The sequence below is a fragment of the Salvelinus alpinus genome, chromosome 30 (assembly GCF_045679555.1).
Source record: "Salvelinus alpinus chromosome 30, SLU_Salpinus.1, whole genome shotgun sequence".
Classification (NCBI taxonomy): Eukaryota; Metazoa; Chordata; class Actinopteri; order Salmoniformes; family Salmonidae; genus Salvelinus; species Salvelinus alpinus.
Genome location: NC_092115.1, coordinates 5,333,041 through 5,350,766, shown reverse-complemented (window position 1 = coordinate 5,350,766; position 17,726 = coordinate 5,333,041). Strand labels below are relative to the sequence as shown.

The 17,726-nt window shown below is 49.8% G+C and overlaps 1 protein-coding gene across 23 annotated transcripts in view; it reads left to right on the top strand.

The window, feature by feature from the left end:
- The window catches only part of LOC139560246 (band 4.1-like protein 3), a 113,154-nt gene that overhangs the window by 80,347 nt on the left and 15,081 nt on the right, over positions 1–17,726 (top strand). For 10 of the 23 annotated variants that reach the window (XM_071376851.1, XM_071376841.1, XM_071376843.1 and 7 more), the window contains 9 exons: positions 1,517–2,131; positions 3,903–3,956; positions 5,413–5,451; positions 9,549–9,614; positions 11,470–11,676; positions 12,588–12,653; positions 12,917–13,648; positions 16,017–16,052; positions 16,353–16,433. In XM_071376851.1, the coding sequence (XP_071232952.1) occupies positions 1,517–2,131; positions 3,903–3,956; positions 5,413–5,451; positions 9,549–9,614; positions 11,470–11,676; positions 12,588–12,653; positions 12,917–13,648; positions 16,017–16,052; positions 16,353–16,433 (1,896 nt within the window). The remainder of the gene's footprint in view (positions 1–1,516; positions 2,132–3,902; positions 3,957–5,412; positions 5,452–9,548; positions 9,615–11,469; positions 11,677–12,587; positions 12,654–12,916; positions 13,649–16,016; positions 16,053–16,352; positions 16,434–17,726) is intronic. The other 13 variants (XM_071376845.1, XM_071376848.1, XM_071376856.1 and 10 more) reach the window with 10 other exon arrangements.

Sequence of the window (17,726 nt, the reverse complement as noted above, 5' to 3'; positions counted from 1 at the left end):
CTATCACTGTCAGTACTGTCAAAGGTAGAAAGTAAGATAAGAGTCTTTACAACCCATGCCTAGATGAACCTCTTTTAAGTCTTCTCCTAAACAGTTAAGGAGTGTAATTTCTTTATTTAGAGTATAGGGTGTCACCCCACAAAAGGATTAATTATTTCAAGGTTTATACAAATATGTCCATTCAATAGAACGTTCCGTCCGAAAAACAATTGTCCGAACCCAATGTCTCTACCATATATGGTTAAGAAGTTGCAGCCAATTTACTCTGAGAATGTGGCATGTTTAGAGTTGAATGGAACGTCATCAGGGTCATGATCAGAAAGAAAGGACTGTGGCGTCGCTCCTTGGCACAGCGGCGCTAACTACGAACGTCAACTTGACAAGCTAATTTACTAGCGCCTTGTATAAGGTTTGTGAGTGAAAAGATGTGCTCTTTCGAAATGAAATCCACTGAATACAACAACTAAATGAGGACTAAATATATTTTGAACAGAAATATAAACGCAACATGTAAAGTGTTGGTCCCATGTTTCATGAGCTGAAATTAAAAGATCCCAGAAATGTTCCATACGTACAAAAAGCTTATTTCTCTGAGGAGTATGTTTGTTTGTAATAAACCCCTTTTGTGGTGAAAAAAAACAACATATTCTGATTGGCTGGTCCAGGTTATAGGCCCACCCACGGCTGTGCCCCTGCCCAGTCATGTGAAATCCATAGATTAGGCCCTAATTCATTCATTTCAATTGATTTCTTTCTATGTACTGTAACTCAGTAAAATCATTGAAGTTGTTGCATTTATTTTGTTCTGTATATATTTACGTACAAAGCTAACGGACTAAATTTCAATGTCCACCCTCCGCGAAAGACCGTCTGTTCCTGTTTTCATTGTGTATTTCTGAGTCTTTCCCTTTAAATCACCATAGAAACGGCCCCTCTCAACATAGATTGATCGCCAATATAGGCAGTGAAAGCCAAGGATCTGAAGGTGAACATGATTATTGATCTTGATTTGGAGGTGGTTTCCTAGCGAAAAACTCACAGCAGTGCGGCTTGGTTGGGTCGTGTTTCGGAGGGCGCACGGCTCTCAACCTTCGCCTCTCCCGAGTCCGTACAGGAGTTGCAGTGATGAGACAAAACTGTAACTACCAATTGGATAAAATAATATTCACACTGTCAAGTCTATTAAGGTGATAATATCGTAGAGAACAATCTAATGATTCATTCTATGTAATTGATAATGACATGGGGCAAAGAAAACAACATTTTGACATTCATTTCATAGCACCCTCTTGAATTGTCCAGTTCTTCCTGTACAGTGTACAGCAGTGACTGAACTCCCTACAGCGTATGACTTGGCCGTTTATTATTGATTTCCCAAATGCTTCCAGCTTATCTACCCGCTGCTATACTATAACTGACTGCTTCTTGTCTAATTAGCTTGTCTTTTCTCCTCCCGTCCATTCTGCTCATATGTTTTGACTCACCCATCCATACCACCTCCCGCTCCCTCCATCAGCGCTCTCCATGCCTGTACTCCTGTGACCCCCTCCGCTCTGAGCTCTCCCTCCCCTCCTCCCCCGTGGCCTCCACCAAGGTCCGTCGGCGACGCAGGGAGAACGCGTCCCGTAAACGCTGTGCGTCCGTCAGCCCGGCTAAATCCTCGGCGGGGTGCCGCCGGCGCCAGGCCAAAGCGGACCGCGCCGCCGCCCTCCTAGAGGAGCAGGTGTTACTCCTGTCGGCCCGGAAACAGCGTCTAGAACAGCTGAAGGCCCACGGGAGGCGGGGCGGCACTCTGTTCTCCTTCTCCCTGCACCTCCCCGACCTCTCCTCTTACCTAGACGAGGATGGCTACCTCACCTTCCCCGACATCACGGAGCTCACCTTCCTCCCTGAGAGCGTGCAGCACTTCCGTCCGTTCAGGTCACCCTCTCTCATCCCCTGCTTCCTCTTCATCTTCTTCTTCCTCTTGTCCACGTCGTTCTCGGTACCCTACGCCCTCACGCTGTCCTTCCCGCTGGCGTTGTGTCTGTGCTACCTGGAGCCCAAGGCGGCTTCTCTCACCGCATCCATCGCTCAGGGCCTGCATCAACATGACAGTTGTTCAGAGGAAGAGGAAGAGGAAGACGAAGAGGTGTGTCCTACTTACAGTAGGCCTTAAACTATACTATTCCAGTAAGGTCACAGAATAGTCTTATTGTGTCCTGTCCAGACTTGGCCTACATCCAAAAAATGTCACCCTATTCCCTATTCCCGGGCTCTGGTTAAAAGTAGGTCACCGTATAGAGAATAGGGTGCCATTTTCCCGATGAACCCTCAATGACCTTTTGTCTGTCAGTGTTCCTACTTTCAGAGCCTCGTCTCTTTGCTTCGTCACTAGATAACATCGTCATTGACATCACCATCACATGATCAACATTTATTATCTTAATGCATACAGAGATGTTCATGCAAGTTGCTATAGCACCATTTCCTGTTGGATGGCTTTTTAATAAAAAATAAAATAAATAAATAATATAAGCTTCTAATATAAAGGTCAACTCCAATGTTAAATGATTGCTCCTTTACCACAGCAGGGACCTTTGTCCGTTTGAGAGTGGATTTAGAGGGTAAAGTATGTTGCTTTATGGCTATCCCCCCCCCCTCATCTCGGTCGTGTCATCTTCGTTCACGGCCGTAGACTGCGGCTGCTTTAGACTAGAAGCATACAGACATATTGTTCCACCCAGTCAGTCTCTCTGCATTTACCTCTGGCTAGATGAGACACACACACACGTCACAGTGAAACAGGAAGCGTTTAGCAAGACCAGAGCTGCTATGATGCAAGCCTCTGATGCTTAACACTCTAGTTTATACAGAATGGACTGGAGTCCCGTAAAGATCTGGTTTATACAGAATGGACTGGAGTCTCGTATAGATCTAGTTTATACAGAATGGACTGGAGTCTCGTATAGATCTAGTTTATACAGAATGGACTGGAGTCCCGTAAAGATCTGGTTTATACAGAATGGACTGGAGTCCCGTAAAGATCTAGTTTATACAGAATGGACTGGAGTCCCGTATAGATCTAGTTTATACAGAATGGACTGGAGTCCCGTATAGATCTAGTTTATACAGAATGGACTGGAGTCCCGTAAAGATCTGGTTTATACAGAATGGACTGGAGTCTCGTATAGATCTAGTTTATACAGAATGGACTGGAGTCCCGTATAGATCTAGTTTATACAGAATGGACTGGAGTCCCGTATAGATCTAGTTTATACAGAATGGACTGGAGTCCCGTATAGATCTAGTTCCACTAATGCAGAGAGACTGAAGTCACCTCCATACCTGCTACATCCCTATAGAATCATCATGCACATGGATGCTAAGAGGAGGCCTGAAAGTCCGACTACTTTTTAACACCAGGTCAAAGTACGACTACTTTTTAACACCAGGTTAATTGAAGGCTTTGAAGGAGAAAAAAGGAATAGTTAAAAAAAATTAAAATGATGAACTTACCCAGCTAACTTATGGGCTAAATTAAACAAACTGAAATGAAGTATTGCTTTCCAAATTATATCGAGCAAAACCAATTTTTATTACTAAACATTAATATTATTCAATTTGAACGAGTGGCCTTTAAACCGTAATGTTTACATTTCCTCTGAGTCTGTTTTATAAAACTAAGCTTGTTTTCTTCTGTTGCTTTTTTCTTCTCTGCCTTGCCGTTGTTTTATCTTTTAGCAACTGTAAGTGTTTTGCTTTTTAAAACTACCTCTGCTCATTTCCCAAGGCTGCGCCATACTCTCTATTTGTGACCGTTACCTGTTAACAACGTTTGTGTTGGAAGTTTGAACTGGTTCTCTCTCTCTCTCATTCCCTGCTTTCTGATCGGAAACGGTTCCGTTTTTTATACATAACAGACGGACAGCGAGCAAACTGACTTTGCCTTTGACGGGGAAACTACGGCCACTGAGGTTGGTAGATACATGCAGGAGGAGATCCCACTCTGGAGTCTGGAAGCATGGAAGACTCCCAGGTGTATCCATCATTGAGGGAGAGAATTTCACCATGGTTGAATTCTGTGGTTAGATTGGTTAGATTCTGTTTATTTTTCAGTATTCACCATGGTTGAATTCTGTGGTTAGATTCTGTTTATTTTTCAGTATTTACCATGGTTGAATTCTGTGGTTAGATTCTGTTTATTTTTCAGTATTTACCATGGTTGAATTCTGTGGTTAGATTGGTTGGATTCTGTTTATTTTTCCGTATTTACCATGGTTGAATTCTGTGGTTAGATTCTGTTTATTTTTCCGTATTTACCATGGTTGAATTCTTTGGGGGGAATGCTTTTTTGTCCCGTATAGTGAATTTTTCTAAAGCAAACGTTCTGCTATGTAGCAAACATATTTTGGGGTGTTATGTGTGCATGTTATTCGTATATTTATGTGAAGGACTTTCACTCAGGACTTAATCTCAGGTTTCCTGATTCTGTACTGTACCTGTCCCTGTCTCTCTCCATCCCTCTACTTTGCTATCTCTCTCTCTCTCTCTCACTCCACTGTGCCCTCACCTCCTCCCTCCCTCTGTTGTGGCCTCACCTCTGTCACCTCCCTCCATCCCTCCATCATCTCCCTCCATCCCTTACCTCCATCCCTCCCTCATCTCCCTCCATCCCTCCCTCATCTCCCTCCATCCCTCCCTCATCTCCCTCCATTCCTCCCTCATCTCCCTCCATCCCTCCCTCATCTCCCTCCATCCCTCCCTCATCTCCCTCCATCCCTCCCTCATCTCCCTCCATTCCTCCCTCATCTCCCTCCATTCCTCCCTCACCTCCCTCCATCCCTCACCTCCCTCCATCCGTCTCTCACCTCCATCCGTCTCTCACCTCCATCCGTCTCTCACCTCCATCCCTCACCTCCCTCCATCCCTCACCTCCCTCCATCTGTCACATCCCTCCCTTACCTCCCTCACCTCCCCCCATCCCTTACCTCCCTCCATCCCTCACCTCCCCCCATCCCTCACCTCCCCCCATCCCTCACCACCTTCCATCCCTCACCTCCCTCCATCCCTCACCACCCTCCATCCATCCCTCACCACCCTCCATCCATCCCTCACCACCCTCCATCCATCCCTCACCACCCTCCATCCCTCCCTCCATCCCTCACATCCCTCCCTCCATCCCTCACATCCCTCCATCCCTCACCTCCATCTCTCACCTCCCTCACATCCCTCACCTCCATCCCTCACCTTCATCTCTCACCTCCCTCCATCACTCACCTCCATCTCTCCATCCGTCACATCCCTCCCTCCATCCCTCACCTCCCTCCCTCCATCCCTCACCTCCCTCCCTCCATCCGTCACATCCCTCCCTCACCATCCCTCCATCTCTCTGTTTCCTCCTTTTTTCTCCTTCTTTCTCTCCGCTGTCAGTCGGAGCCGGAAGATGATCATTCTGAGATGATGACACAGGTACTCTGGGTTTACCGTCAGGGCCCGATTTCCCCGGTTTCCCAAAACCATCTTATAAGGCTAAAAGTTAATTGTTAGAGCATCGTTAAGTCTACGGGCTGTTTCCCAAAACCATCGTTACTAAAGTTGCTCTTTAAAACGCTCGTAGTCGAACCTCTTCCTCAGACCACTGTAGAACAGAGGAGAGCGTGCCCCTATGAGGTCGTGGTGCTTGACCTTAAACAAACTCTTTATCTGAGCAATTATAATAGTGTCAAATCATTTTAATTCCTTTATTTATTTATTTTCATACAATTATAGCTGAATGATTTATTTGATACAGTTTTTCTTTTATTGCTCATCTTTATGAAGGGTGTCGATAATTTGGGACTCGGCTGTATGCGTCTCTGCTACCTGTGTATTGCCTCGTCTAGCATGCCTTCTGCTACCCCGTACAGTAAACGTTGACACCGGTCCTTCTGCTACCCCGTACAGTAAACGCTGACACCGTGCCTTTTGCTACCCCGTACAGTAAACGTTGACACCGGTCCTTCTGCTACCCCGTACAGTAAACGTTGACACCATGCCTTCTGCTACCCTGTACAGTAAACGTTGACACCGTGCCTTCTGCTACCCCGTACAGTAAACGTTGACACCGTGCCTTCTGCTACCCCGTACAGTAAACGCTGACACCGTGCCTTCTTCTACCCCGTACAGTAAACGCTGACACCGTGCCTTCTGCTACCCCGTACAGTAAACGTTGACACCTTGCCTTCTGCTACCCCGTACAGTAAACGCTGACACCGTGCCTTCTGCTACCCCGTACAGTAAACGCTGACACCGTGCCTTCTGCTACCCTGTACAGTAAACGTTGACACCATGCCTTCTGCTACCCCGTACAGTAAACGCTGACACCGGGCCTTCAGAAAGTATTCACACGCTTTTGACTTTTTACCACATTTGTTGTGTTACAGCCTGAATTTAACATCAATTAAATGTATATATTTTTTGGGTCACTGGCCTACACACAAGATACCCCACAATGTCAAAGTAGAATTAGGTTTTTCATAATTTTTTACAAATTTAGTAAAAAATGAAAAGCTGAAATGTCTTGAGTCAATAAGTGCTCACCAAATAGTAGCATAACAAGTCACATAATAAGTTGCATGGACTCACTCTGTGTGCAATAATGGTGTTTAACGTGATTTTTTTAAATGACTCTATACGCCACACCCATGATTATCTGTAAGGTCCCTCAGTCCAGCAGTGAATTTCAAACACAGATTCAATCACAAAGACCAGGAAGGTTTTCCAATAGTTTGCAAAAGAAGGGCACCTATTGGTAGATGGGTTAAAACTAAACTGTCCCATAGTGGTAGAGCGTGCTCACCCCCCTGGACGTGCTCACCCCCCTGGACGTGCTCACCCCCCTGGACGTGCTCACCCCCCTGGACGTGCTCACCCCCCTGGACGTGCTCACCCCCCTGGACGTGCTCACCCCCCTGGACGCGCTCACCCCCCTGGACGCGCTCACCCCCCTGGACGCGCTCACCCCCCTGGACGCGCTCACCCCCCTGGACGCGCTCACCCCCCTGGACGCGCTCACCCCCCTGGACGCGCTCACCCCCCTGGACGCGCTCACCCCCCTGGACGTGCTCACCCCCCTGGACGCGCTCACCCCCCTGGACGCGCTCACCCCCCTGGACGCGGGTTGTTCTGAGGCCTCAGTGCCTGTTTTGATTGGAGGAAATATCGTCCCATCTCCAGAAGCAGGCAAATCCGAGTGGTTCCTATGTCGAGTATTCGTGACTGCTGGTACAGCCGGTATTCCTGGTTACGACAAGGAACGGGTCTTTTGTATCCCGTTCTAGACCTACGTGCCCTCAGCAAGCACCTCAGAGTCTACAAAAATAGCTGCCCAGCTAATTACAGCGATTGGCTGGTGGTGGCGGAGTCAAGGGAGCAAGCGGTGTTACATCCATCCATGCTACTGTCCTGTATTTAGTCTTTAGGGTTCATAAGAAACCAGAAAAAGAGCTCTCTGACTCCGTCTCTCAGCACATTCCATTTCTGGGTCTCGAGCTAGACTCACTCGCGTATCATGCTTTTCTATCCACACGTTAGGGTGTCCGGCTTCCAGCTCTGCTTAGCCACATTTCGACTGGTGCGTTTTCGTCCAGTGTCAATTCCTATTAGGGATGATGGCTTCTGTGATGGAAGTCGTTCCCGAAAACAACTCGATTCGGGGGGGTATGGACACTGGTGCGGAATACACTGCATGTCAATTACCCGGAGTATCTGGCACTCGGGCGTCCCCCCACCCCCCCACCTGTTTATGTCAGGCAACTGGTGCTGGTCAGAACCGACAGTATGTTAGTGGTGGCATCAACAGATGGGGAGAGACTGTCTCCCTCCTAACCTCCCCATCAGGAGCTTGAATACTTATCTAATCAACATGCAATAAAATGCAAATTAATTACTTAAAAATCATACAATGTGATTTTCTGGATTTTTGTTTTAGATTCCGTCTCTCACAGTTGAAGTGTACCTATGATACAAATTACAGACCTCTACATGCTTTGTAAGTAGGAAAACCTGCAAAATCGGCAGTGTATCAAATACTTGTTCTCCCCACTCTGTTAGTGTTTTTTGTTGTTTATTTTTACAAACCCCCCCCCCCCCCCCCAAAAAAAAAAATCGCTTTGACATTAGTGTATGTTATGTAGATTGTTGACAACAAAAAATTGGACATCCATTTGAATCCCACTTTTGTAACACAACAAAATGTGGAATAAGTCCAGGGAGGTGGATACTTTCTGTACAGTACAACGCCTGTCACATTGTTTCTGTTGGGGGCCATTTTGTTTGACCTTGTTGGCTGTTCCGGTATGTTCCATTTACAACTCGGTGAGATGATTCTAACCATTATTTTATTGACCACAGCCTTACACAACAAAACTCCTTTACATCTCTCTCTCTACTGTAGCATAACCCTCCAGATATTTATTCTTCTCGCGTTGCACAGTGCACCTAAACTTCTTTACTCCACACTATATAACATTAAAACAATTTATTTTTTAGTACTAGAATTGTTTTACTTTCGGGTTTTTTCAAATGCCTCACGTTTGGAAATGAACTAAAGGTATTGACCTTTATTTAGATTATAAAAAATAAAAACATGTGTCCAAGTTTATCATGACATGAAAAAGACGCCGGTGATTCGTATTCCCAGTAACTTTCTGAAGAAGCAACGGCACCCTGTCTGGTGTGCTGCTCGGAAGAGGCTTTATTACAGACCGACTGAATCATTCATTTCTATCAATCTGTTACATTATTATGCTGGTGAGCAATGATCGATTTAGTCTTCTAGGGCAACGTATAATGACAGAAGATAAGTTGAACTAACAAAATGTTGAAAATTATAAGCAGAAACGTATCTAAATCAGCCCCCCCCCCCCCACAAAAAAGAAATCCCGGTCAAAAAATTGTTCTGCCGTCTTTGCCTGTAGCCTACAGCGCATTTTCAATATTTGCGGGGTCGGGTCGGGGCCTCAGATTTTCACTTTATCACACTTATAGTCAGGCGGATTGGTAATCGGGATGGGTTATTAGCAATTACGGCCGGGTACGGATGAACTACCGCTTTGTGTCGTCGTTAGCGATGCTAATGATAATACCTTTTTGGTATATTTTGGGTAATCCCCAAAATTCGAAAAAGTTAACTACAAAGTTAGCCTATGCTTACCTGGCAGAATCGTGATTATTTGTATCAATCCAGTGGCCATTCCTTTGCAAACTCCTTCACATGTGCTACAGAAACACAGCTAACCTAGCAACAATGCTATGTGCAGGCACACTTGAATTAAAGGGTAACACTGTTCAAAAATCTAAATTTGTTCGATTTTTCCTAGACCTAATTGATCCCATGATGTGAGTTAATCATTGTTGTTGACTTCGATTATCCAATTATGTTGTTTTCTATATTAAAAAAAAAAAAAAAACTGTAGTAACGTTTTGGTATCGAGTATCGTGATACTAAACCTAGTATCGAAGTCAAAATGATGATATCGTGAGAACACTACATTCTTATGCCTCGCTCTCTCCTCCTGTCTTTCCAGTATAGTTTCATAAGGCGAATTAAAGGAGAAAACGTGTTTATCAAGCATAGTAATCTCATGTTAGAGGTTGGTGGAAAAAACAAAAGGCATGATGTGCGTTACGCATGCGGGTCTGTTAGTGTGAAGAACCCCCTAACTGTGGAAAAATAAAAACTGACTGCAGCAACACAATAATGTTCAATACATATACTAATGGTACGTCCCATCTTACCACTAAACTGCCAGGAATGGTCTTTGAAGTGTTGATACTCACCTTATCGACTTGTACAGCTGTAGTGAATTGCCTAAAACCTAAAACCCTAAACCCTAAACTACTTATCATTGTGTGAAATACTCTAACTCTGTGTGGCGATAGATAGTACTGAATGGAGAATCCTCTAGCCCTAAACCCCTAAACCCTCTAACCCTAAACCCCTAAACCCTCTAACCCTAAGCCCTAAAACCCTAAGCCCTAAAACCCTAAACCCCTAAATCCTCTAACCCTAAGCCCTAAAACCCTAAAACCCTAAACCCTCTAACCCTAAAACCCTAAGCCCTAAAACCCTAAACCCCTAAATCCTCTAACCCTAAAACCCTAAACCCTAAGCCCTAAAACCCTAAGCCCTAAAACCCTAAGCCCTAAACCCCTAAACCCTAGCGAGAAGTAGGAGTGTTGTTCTGAAGCCATGCTGCAATGCTCCTCATTAGTCATCCTGGTTGTTTGTTCCAATTTGGCACCCTACTCCCTATATAGTGCACTACTTTAGATCAGATCCCTATGGAGCCTGGTCAAAAGTAGTGCACTATAAAGGAAATTAGGGTGCCGTTTGGGATGCACAACCTACTCTTGTTATTTTGGTTTATCCCATTCTGGTCTAGTCATGCTACTGTGCCTGGGGCTTAGCCTTGGAGGAAATCATCCTCACTGGGATACTACTGCCTGGGGCTTAGCCTTGGAGGAAATCATCCTCACTGGGATACTACTGTCTGGGGCTTAGCCTTGGAGGAAATCATCCTCACTGGGATACTACTGTCTGGGGCTTAGCCTTGGAGGAAATCATCCTCACTGGGATACTACTGCCTGGGGCTTAGCCTTGGAGGAAATCATCCTCACTGGGATACTACTGCCTGGGGCTTAGCCTTGGAGGAAATCATCCTCACTGGGATACTACTGCCTGGGGCTTAGCCTTGGAGGAAATCATCCTCACTGGGATACTACTGCCTGGGGCTTAGCCTTGGAGGAAATCATCCTCACAGCCCTGGTATACTACTGCCTGGGGCTTAGCCTTGGAGGAAATCATCCTCACTGGGATACTACTGCCTGGGGCTTAGCCTTGGAGGAAATCATCCTCACTGGGATACTACTGCCTGGGGCTTAGCCTTGGAGGAAATCATCCTCACTGGTATACTACTGCCTGGGGCTTAGCCTTGGAGGAAATCATCCTCACAGCCCTGGGATACTACTGTCTGGGGCTTAGCCTTGGAGGAAATCATCCTCACTGGGATACTACTGTCTGGGGCTTAGCCTTGGAGGAAATCATCCTCACTGGGATACTACTGCCTGGGGCTTAGCCTTGGAGGAAATCATCCTCACTGGGATACTACTGCCTGGGGCTTAGCCTTGGAGGAAATCATCCTCACTGGTATACTACTGCCTGGGGCTTAGCCTTGGAGGAAATCATCCTCACTGGGATACTACTGCCTGGGGCTTAGCCTTGGAGGAAATCATCCTCACTGGTATACTACTGTCTGGGGCTTAGCCTTGGAGGAAATCAAAGCTACCATATGAAATACACAACACCACGCATGGCTTGTCTCCCGACCCTCGTATTGCCTGCCTAGTTGCCTACCTTACTTCCTGCTTAGCCTGCTTGTATCCTGCTTGGTGATTGGTCGATCAGCACCTCACGTCCTTCTATCCTGCTCCCGATTGGTGGTTCAGAACACAGAGGTGCCGGAGGAGCTGGTGAAACATCAGAGAGACATCAGTGAGCTGAAGCGCTCCTTCCTGGAGACGTCAGGTGGCGCTGAATCCCCGGGACTGACCGAGTGGGAGAAGAGACTGTCCTCGTCTCCTCCGACACGCTCCCACAGCGAGGGAGTGGAGGAGGCACCCATGATAGAGCCACTAAACACCCCACAGGACTCAGTAAGAACAGGGAGTACGCTGCGTGGGTACGCTGCGTGGGTACGCTGCATGGGTACGCTGCATGGGTACGCTGCATGGATACGCTGCGTGGGTACGCTGCGTGGGTACGCTGCATAGGTACGCTGCATGGATACGCTGCATGGATACGCTGCATGGGTACGCTGCATGGATACGCTGCGTGGGTACGCTGCGTGGGTACGCTGCGTGGGTACGCTGCGTGGGTACGCTGCATGGGTACGCTGCATGGGTACGCTGCATGGGTACGCTGCGTGGTTACACTGCGTGGGTACGCTGCGTGGGTACGCTGCGTGGGTACGCTGCGTGGGTACGCTGCGTGGGTACACTGCATGGGTACGCTGCGTGGGTACGCTGCGTGGTTACACTGCGTGGGTACGCTGCGTGGGTACACTGCATGGGTACGCTGCATGGGTACGCTGCGTGGTTACACTGCGTGGGTACGCTGCGTGGGTACACTGCATGGGTACGCTGCGTGGGTACGCTGCATGGGTACGCTGCATGGGTACGCTGGCTGTGACCGAGACACTGAGGGGGTCAACTGCTCTGGCCACATCAGTGTGTAAGATCCAGGGTGGACGAGCTAACTGCATGGATGGGGCACAAGGTTCTCTCACATGGTCAGGGAAGACTCTATGCACGGGGACACTGTCTTATGCGCTAGAGAAGAACCTGGACACTCACAGAACATGGACACTATGTAATATAGAACTGTGTTTTCTCTGTAGGAGACAGAGGAGGTTCCTGCTGTAATATATAATATAGAACTGTGTTTTCTCTGTAGGAGACAGAGGAGGTTCCTGCTGTAATATATAATATAGAACTGTGTTTTCTCTGTAGGAGACAGAGGAGGTTCCTGCTGTAATATATAATATAGAACTGTGTTTTCTCTGTAGGAGACAGAGGAGGTTCCTGCTGCTGAGGAAGAAATGAAGCAGGAGATACAAGCCAATGGCATTGAGGCAAGACATCCATTGTGTGTGTGCGTCTGTGTATCTCTCTGTGTGTCTGTGTGGTCACTGTAAGCTAAGTCTCTCCTTAGTGTGTTTGTCTGTATCTCTCTGTGTGTCAGTGTATCTCTCTGTGTGTCTGTGTGTATCTCTCTGTGTGTCTGTGTGTATCTCTCTGTGTGTCTGTGTCTATCTCTCTGTGTGTCTGTATCTCTCTGTGTGTCTATCTCTCTGTGTGTCTGTGTGGTCACTGTAAGCAAAGTCTCTTCCTGTAGGCTGCAGGCGTGGTGAACTCTAGTGATGTGGGGGCGGGGACTGCAGGAGCACAGGGGTGTGGTCTGATGACTGTAACCGATACCTTAGAAGACGTCACCAGTGACTGGACGGACAGAGAGACGGATGGAGTGAAGGAGGACGGAGAGGAAGAGAAGTTCCTAGTATCTCCAGAGCTGAAGATAAGTCCAGGGACAGTCAGACAGGAAGTCTCTACGGCCATCTTGGACAAGAGAGGAACACTCATCATCCTGAGGGAGATGGAGTCTGAAGACAAAATGGACGCCACCAAGACCAACCAGGAGAAAGGAGGGGGGGCTTCAGCAAGCGTTGAGGAGGGTGAAGATGACGAGCTAGATGGCGATCCTCTCACCAGATCTAAGGAGAAATATTCCATAATCAACACGAATGAAGATGAGACCGGTGGTCAGGTAGATGCTGAGGCCATGTCTAAGGAGACCAGCGACAAGAGAGAGATATCTCTCAACTTAAGCCAGACTGAGACTGATGAAGAAATGAGTGGTGTTAACTCACTCCAGAAGACTGAGGCTCCAGTTGACAGGTCAGAGTTCACCACCGTGTCACGTGAGAAGGTGACGGAGCTGATTACCCAGGATGCACCGCCAAAGAGAGAGGAATCGTGTGGCCTGGATGAAGCTGTGAGCGACCTATCACAGTGGACCTTCCCCGACGGTCAATTTGCCACCAAACCATCCCCTGGATCTCTAGCTGTGGTACTGTATATGAAACAATACAAGCTACATGTGAGGCTTCCTCCTTCACATGTCCTACTGTACCTAGCTGCTGCCCCCCCAGGCACCACTGCTACCCTCCACCCCTCCAGCAGTGCTCCAACCAGTATTACTGAGACGTACAGTAACGCTCTGTCCTGCATGGCTACACTGCCAAACAGACTATCTGTATATCACCTTTTATATGCAGGCTTTTTGTTGCTCTCAAAGCTTTGCTTCATTTTGACATATGGCTCCAAAGCTTACTGTATCTCGCAGCTACCAGCTCCTCGGGTGAGCAGCTACCAGCTCCTCAGGTGGGCAGCTACCAGCTCCTCGGGTGGGCAGCTACCAGCTCCTCGGGTGGGCAGCTACCAGCTCCTCGGGTGGGCAGCTACCAGCTCCTCGGGTGGGCAGCTACCAGCCCCTCGGGTGGGCAGCTACCAGCTCCTCGGGTGGGCAGCTTACCAGCTCCTCGGGTGGGCAGCTTACCAGCTCCTCGGGTGGGCAGCTACCAGCTCCTCGGGTGGCCAGCTACCAGCTCCTCGGGTGGGCAGCTACCAGCTCCTCGGGTGGGCAGCTACCAGCTCCTCGGGTGGGCAGCTACCAGCTCCTCGGGTGGGCAGCTACCAGCCCCTCGGGTGAGCAGCTACCAGCTCCTCGGTGGGCAGCTACCAGCTCCTCGGTGGGCAGCTACCAGCTCCTCGGGTGGGCAGCTACCAGCTCCTCGGGTGGGCAGCTACCAGCTCCTCGGGGGGAGCTACCAGCTCCTCGGGTGGGCAGCTACCAGCTCCTCGGGTGGGCAGCTACCAGCCCCTCGGGTGGGCAGCTACCAGCCCCTCGGTGGGCAGCTACCAGCTCCTCGGGTGGGCAGCTTACCAGCTCCTCGGGTGGGCAGCTACCAGCTCCTCGGGTGGGCAGCTACCAGCTCCTCGGGTGGGCAGCTACCAGCTCCTCGGGTGGGCAGCTACCAGCTCCTCGGGTGGGCAGCTACCAGCTCCTCGGGTGGGCAGCTACCAGCTCCTCGGGTGGGCAGCTACCAGCTCCTCGGGTGGGCAGCTACCAGCTCCTCGGGTGGGCAGCTACCAGCTCCTCGGGTGGGCAGCTACCAGCTCCTCGGGTGGGCAGCTACCAGCTCCTCGGGTGGGCAGCTACCAGCTCCTCGGGTGGGCAGCTACCAGCCCCTCGGGTGGGCAGCTACCAGCCCCTCGGTGGGCAGCTACCAGCTCCTCGGGTGGGCAGCTTACCAGCTCCTCGGGTGGGCAGCTACCAGCTCCTCGGGTGGGCAGCTACCAGCTCCTCGGTGGGCAGCTACCAGCTCCTCGGGTGGGCAGCTACCAGCTCCTCGGGTGGGCAGCTACCAGCTCCTCGGGTGGGCAGCTACCAGCTCCTCGGGTGGGCAGCTACCAGCTCCTCGGGTGGGCAGCTACCAGCCCCTCGGGTGGGCAGCTACCAGCCCCTCGGGTGGGCAGCTACCAGCCCCTCGGGTGGGCAGCTACCAGCCCCTCGGGTGGGCAGCTACCAGCCCCTCGGGTGGGCAGCTACCAGCCCCTCGGGTGGGCAGCTACCAGCTCCTCGGGTGGGCAGCTACCAGCCCCTCGGGTGGGCAGCTACCAGCCCCTCGGGTGGGCAGCTACCAGCCCCTCGGGTGGGCAGCTACCAGCCCCTCGGGTGGGCAGCTACCAGCCCCTCGGGTGGGCAGCTACCAGCTCCTCGGGTGGGCAGCTACCAGCCCCTCGGGTGGGCAGCTACCAGCCCCTCGGGTGGGCAGCTACCAGCCCCTCGGGTGGGCAGCTACCAGCCCCTCGGGTGGGCAGCTACCAGCCCCTCGGGTGGGCAGCTACCAGCCCCTCGGGTGGGCAGCTACCAGCCCCTCGGGTGGGCAGCTACCAGCCCCTCGGGTGGGCAGCTACCAGCCCCTCGGGTGGGCAGCTACCAGCCCCTCGGGTGGGCAGCTACCAGCCCCTCGGGTGGGCAGCTACCAGCCCCTCGGGTGGGCAGCTACCAGCCCCTCGGGTGGGCAGCTACCAGCTCCTCGGGTGGGCAGCTACCAGCCCCTCGGGTGGGCAGCTACCAGCCCCTCGGGTGGGCAGCTAAAAAGCTTTTGTTATGACTGTTTTGCTGCTCAGCACCATTGTATTTCCTCCAGCTGTGTCATTGGTCATTGGCAGTGACATCGTTACTTAGTATCCTGACATTCTCTGCAGCTTCTCTCACTTTGCCACCAGAAACATTGTATGGGTCTATGTTGTATCAGACCCTTTCCCCTTCCTGTCTGCAACGTTCAGTAATGTTGCATCCTCCTGAATTCTTCTCTGTGTTAGATTTGACTCTCCTTCTCTCTCCTTCTCTCTCCTTGCCTCGCCGTCAGTCTTCACTGGGATGGGTCCCCTCCTCTGTAACCAAGGTGACCACTGCTCTGGTCGTCATGGAAGCGTCAGTCTCACAGCAGTCATGTTGTGTCGGATTTACAAACAACATTATTTAGTCCGTTTTTAAATTCGCTGGAGGCACTGTTAAATATTACGAAACTGGAACAGGACACTAATGTGGTACTGTAACTGTAAACTGGTCTGTCAATAGACTACCTTTGTGTTGTGTCTGTCTCTCTGTAAATGCTTGTGTAAGCCTGTATTTTTACTATAAGGTCAGCTACTGTGATTCTACCACAGGTCAAGTAATATGACGTCACTCTTGTCCCTGACAGAGCCCGGCTGAAGAAGAGGAGGAAGAGGAGACCGGAGGGAGACAGGAGGCTGCTGAGACAGCACAGTCTACAGGACTGACGGTGAGCCTCTGCCCTACTGATTCTGCAGAACCACAAGTAGAGCCAGTAGTCACTGAATAAACACAGAACCACTCACTGTAGACGCTGATCTAGAACCAGTAATGACTGCTGAGAACCAGCCAGAACTGACTGTAGAGTTTTAACCAGAACCAGCTGTCATTACATATGCAGTGCCAGAACCAGAACTGACTGTGGAGGTACTGACAAGAAAGATGTGGATGAAGGAAGTTAAAAAAGACAAGGACACGTCCACTTCGCAGGGTCTAGAAGACAAGGACACGTCCACTTCACAGGGTCTAGAAGACAAGGACACGTCCACTTCGCAGAGTCTAGAAGACAAGGACACGTCCACTTCACAGGGTCTAGAAGACAAGGACACGTCCACTTCACAGGGTCTAGAAGACAAGGACACGTCCACTTCGCAGAGTCTAGAAGACAAGGACACGTCCACTTCACAGGGTCTAGAAGACAAGGACACGTCCACTTCACAGGGTCTAGAAGACAAGGACACGTCCACTTCACAGGGTCTAGAAGACAAGGACACGTCCATTTCGCAGGGTCTAGAAGACAAGGACACGTCCACTTCGCAGGGTCTAGAAGACAAGGACACGTCCACTTCGCAGGGTCTAGAAGACAAGGACACGTACACTTCGCAGGGTCTAGAAGACAAGGACACGTCCACTTCACAGGGTCTAGAAGACAAGGACACGTCCACTTCACAGGGTCTAGAAGACAAGGACACGTCCACTTCACAGGGTCTAGAAGACAAGGACACGTCCACTTCGCAGAGTCTAGAAGACAAGGACACGTCCACTTCGCAGAGTCTAGAAGACAAGGACACGTCCACTTCACAGGGTCTAGAAGACGTCCACTTCACAGGGTCTAGAAGACAAGGACACGTCCACTTCACAGGGTCTAGAAGACAAGGACACGTCCACTTCGCAGAGTCTAGAAGACAAGGACACGTCCACTTCGCAGGGTCTAGAAGACAAGGACACGTCCACTTCACAGGGTCTAGAAGACGTCCACTTCACAGGGTCTAGAAGACAAGGACACGTCCACTTCACAGGGTCTAGAAGACAAGGACACGTCCACTTCGCAGAGTCTAGAAGACAAGGACACGTCCACTTCGCAGAGTCTAGAAGACAAGGACACGTCCACTTCACAGGGTCTAGAAGACAAGGACACGTCCACTTCACAGGGTCTAGAAGACAAGGACACGTCCACTTCACAGGGTCTAGAAGACAAGGACACGTCCACTTCACAGGGTCTAGAAGACGTCCACTTCACAGC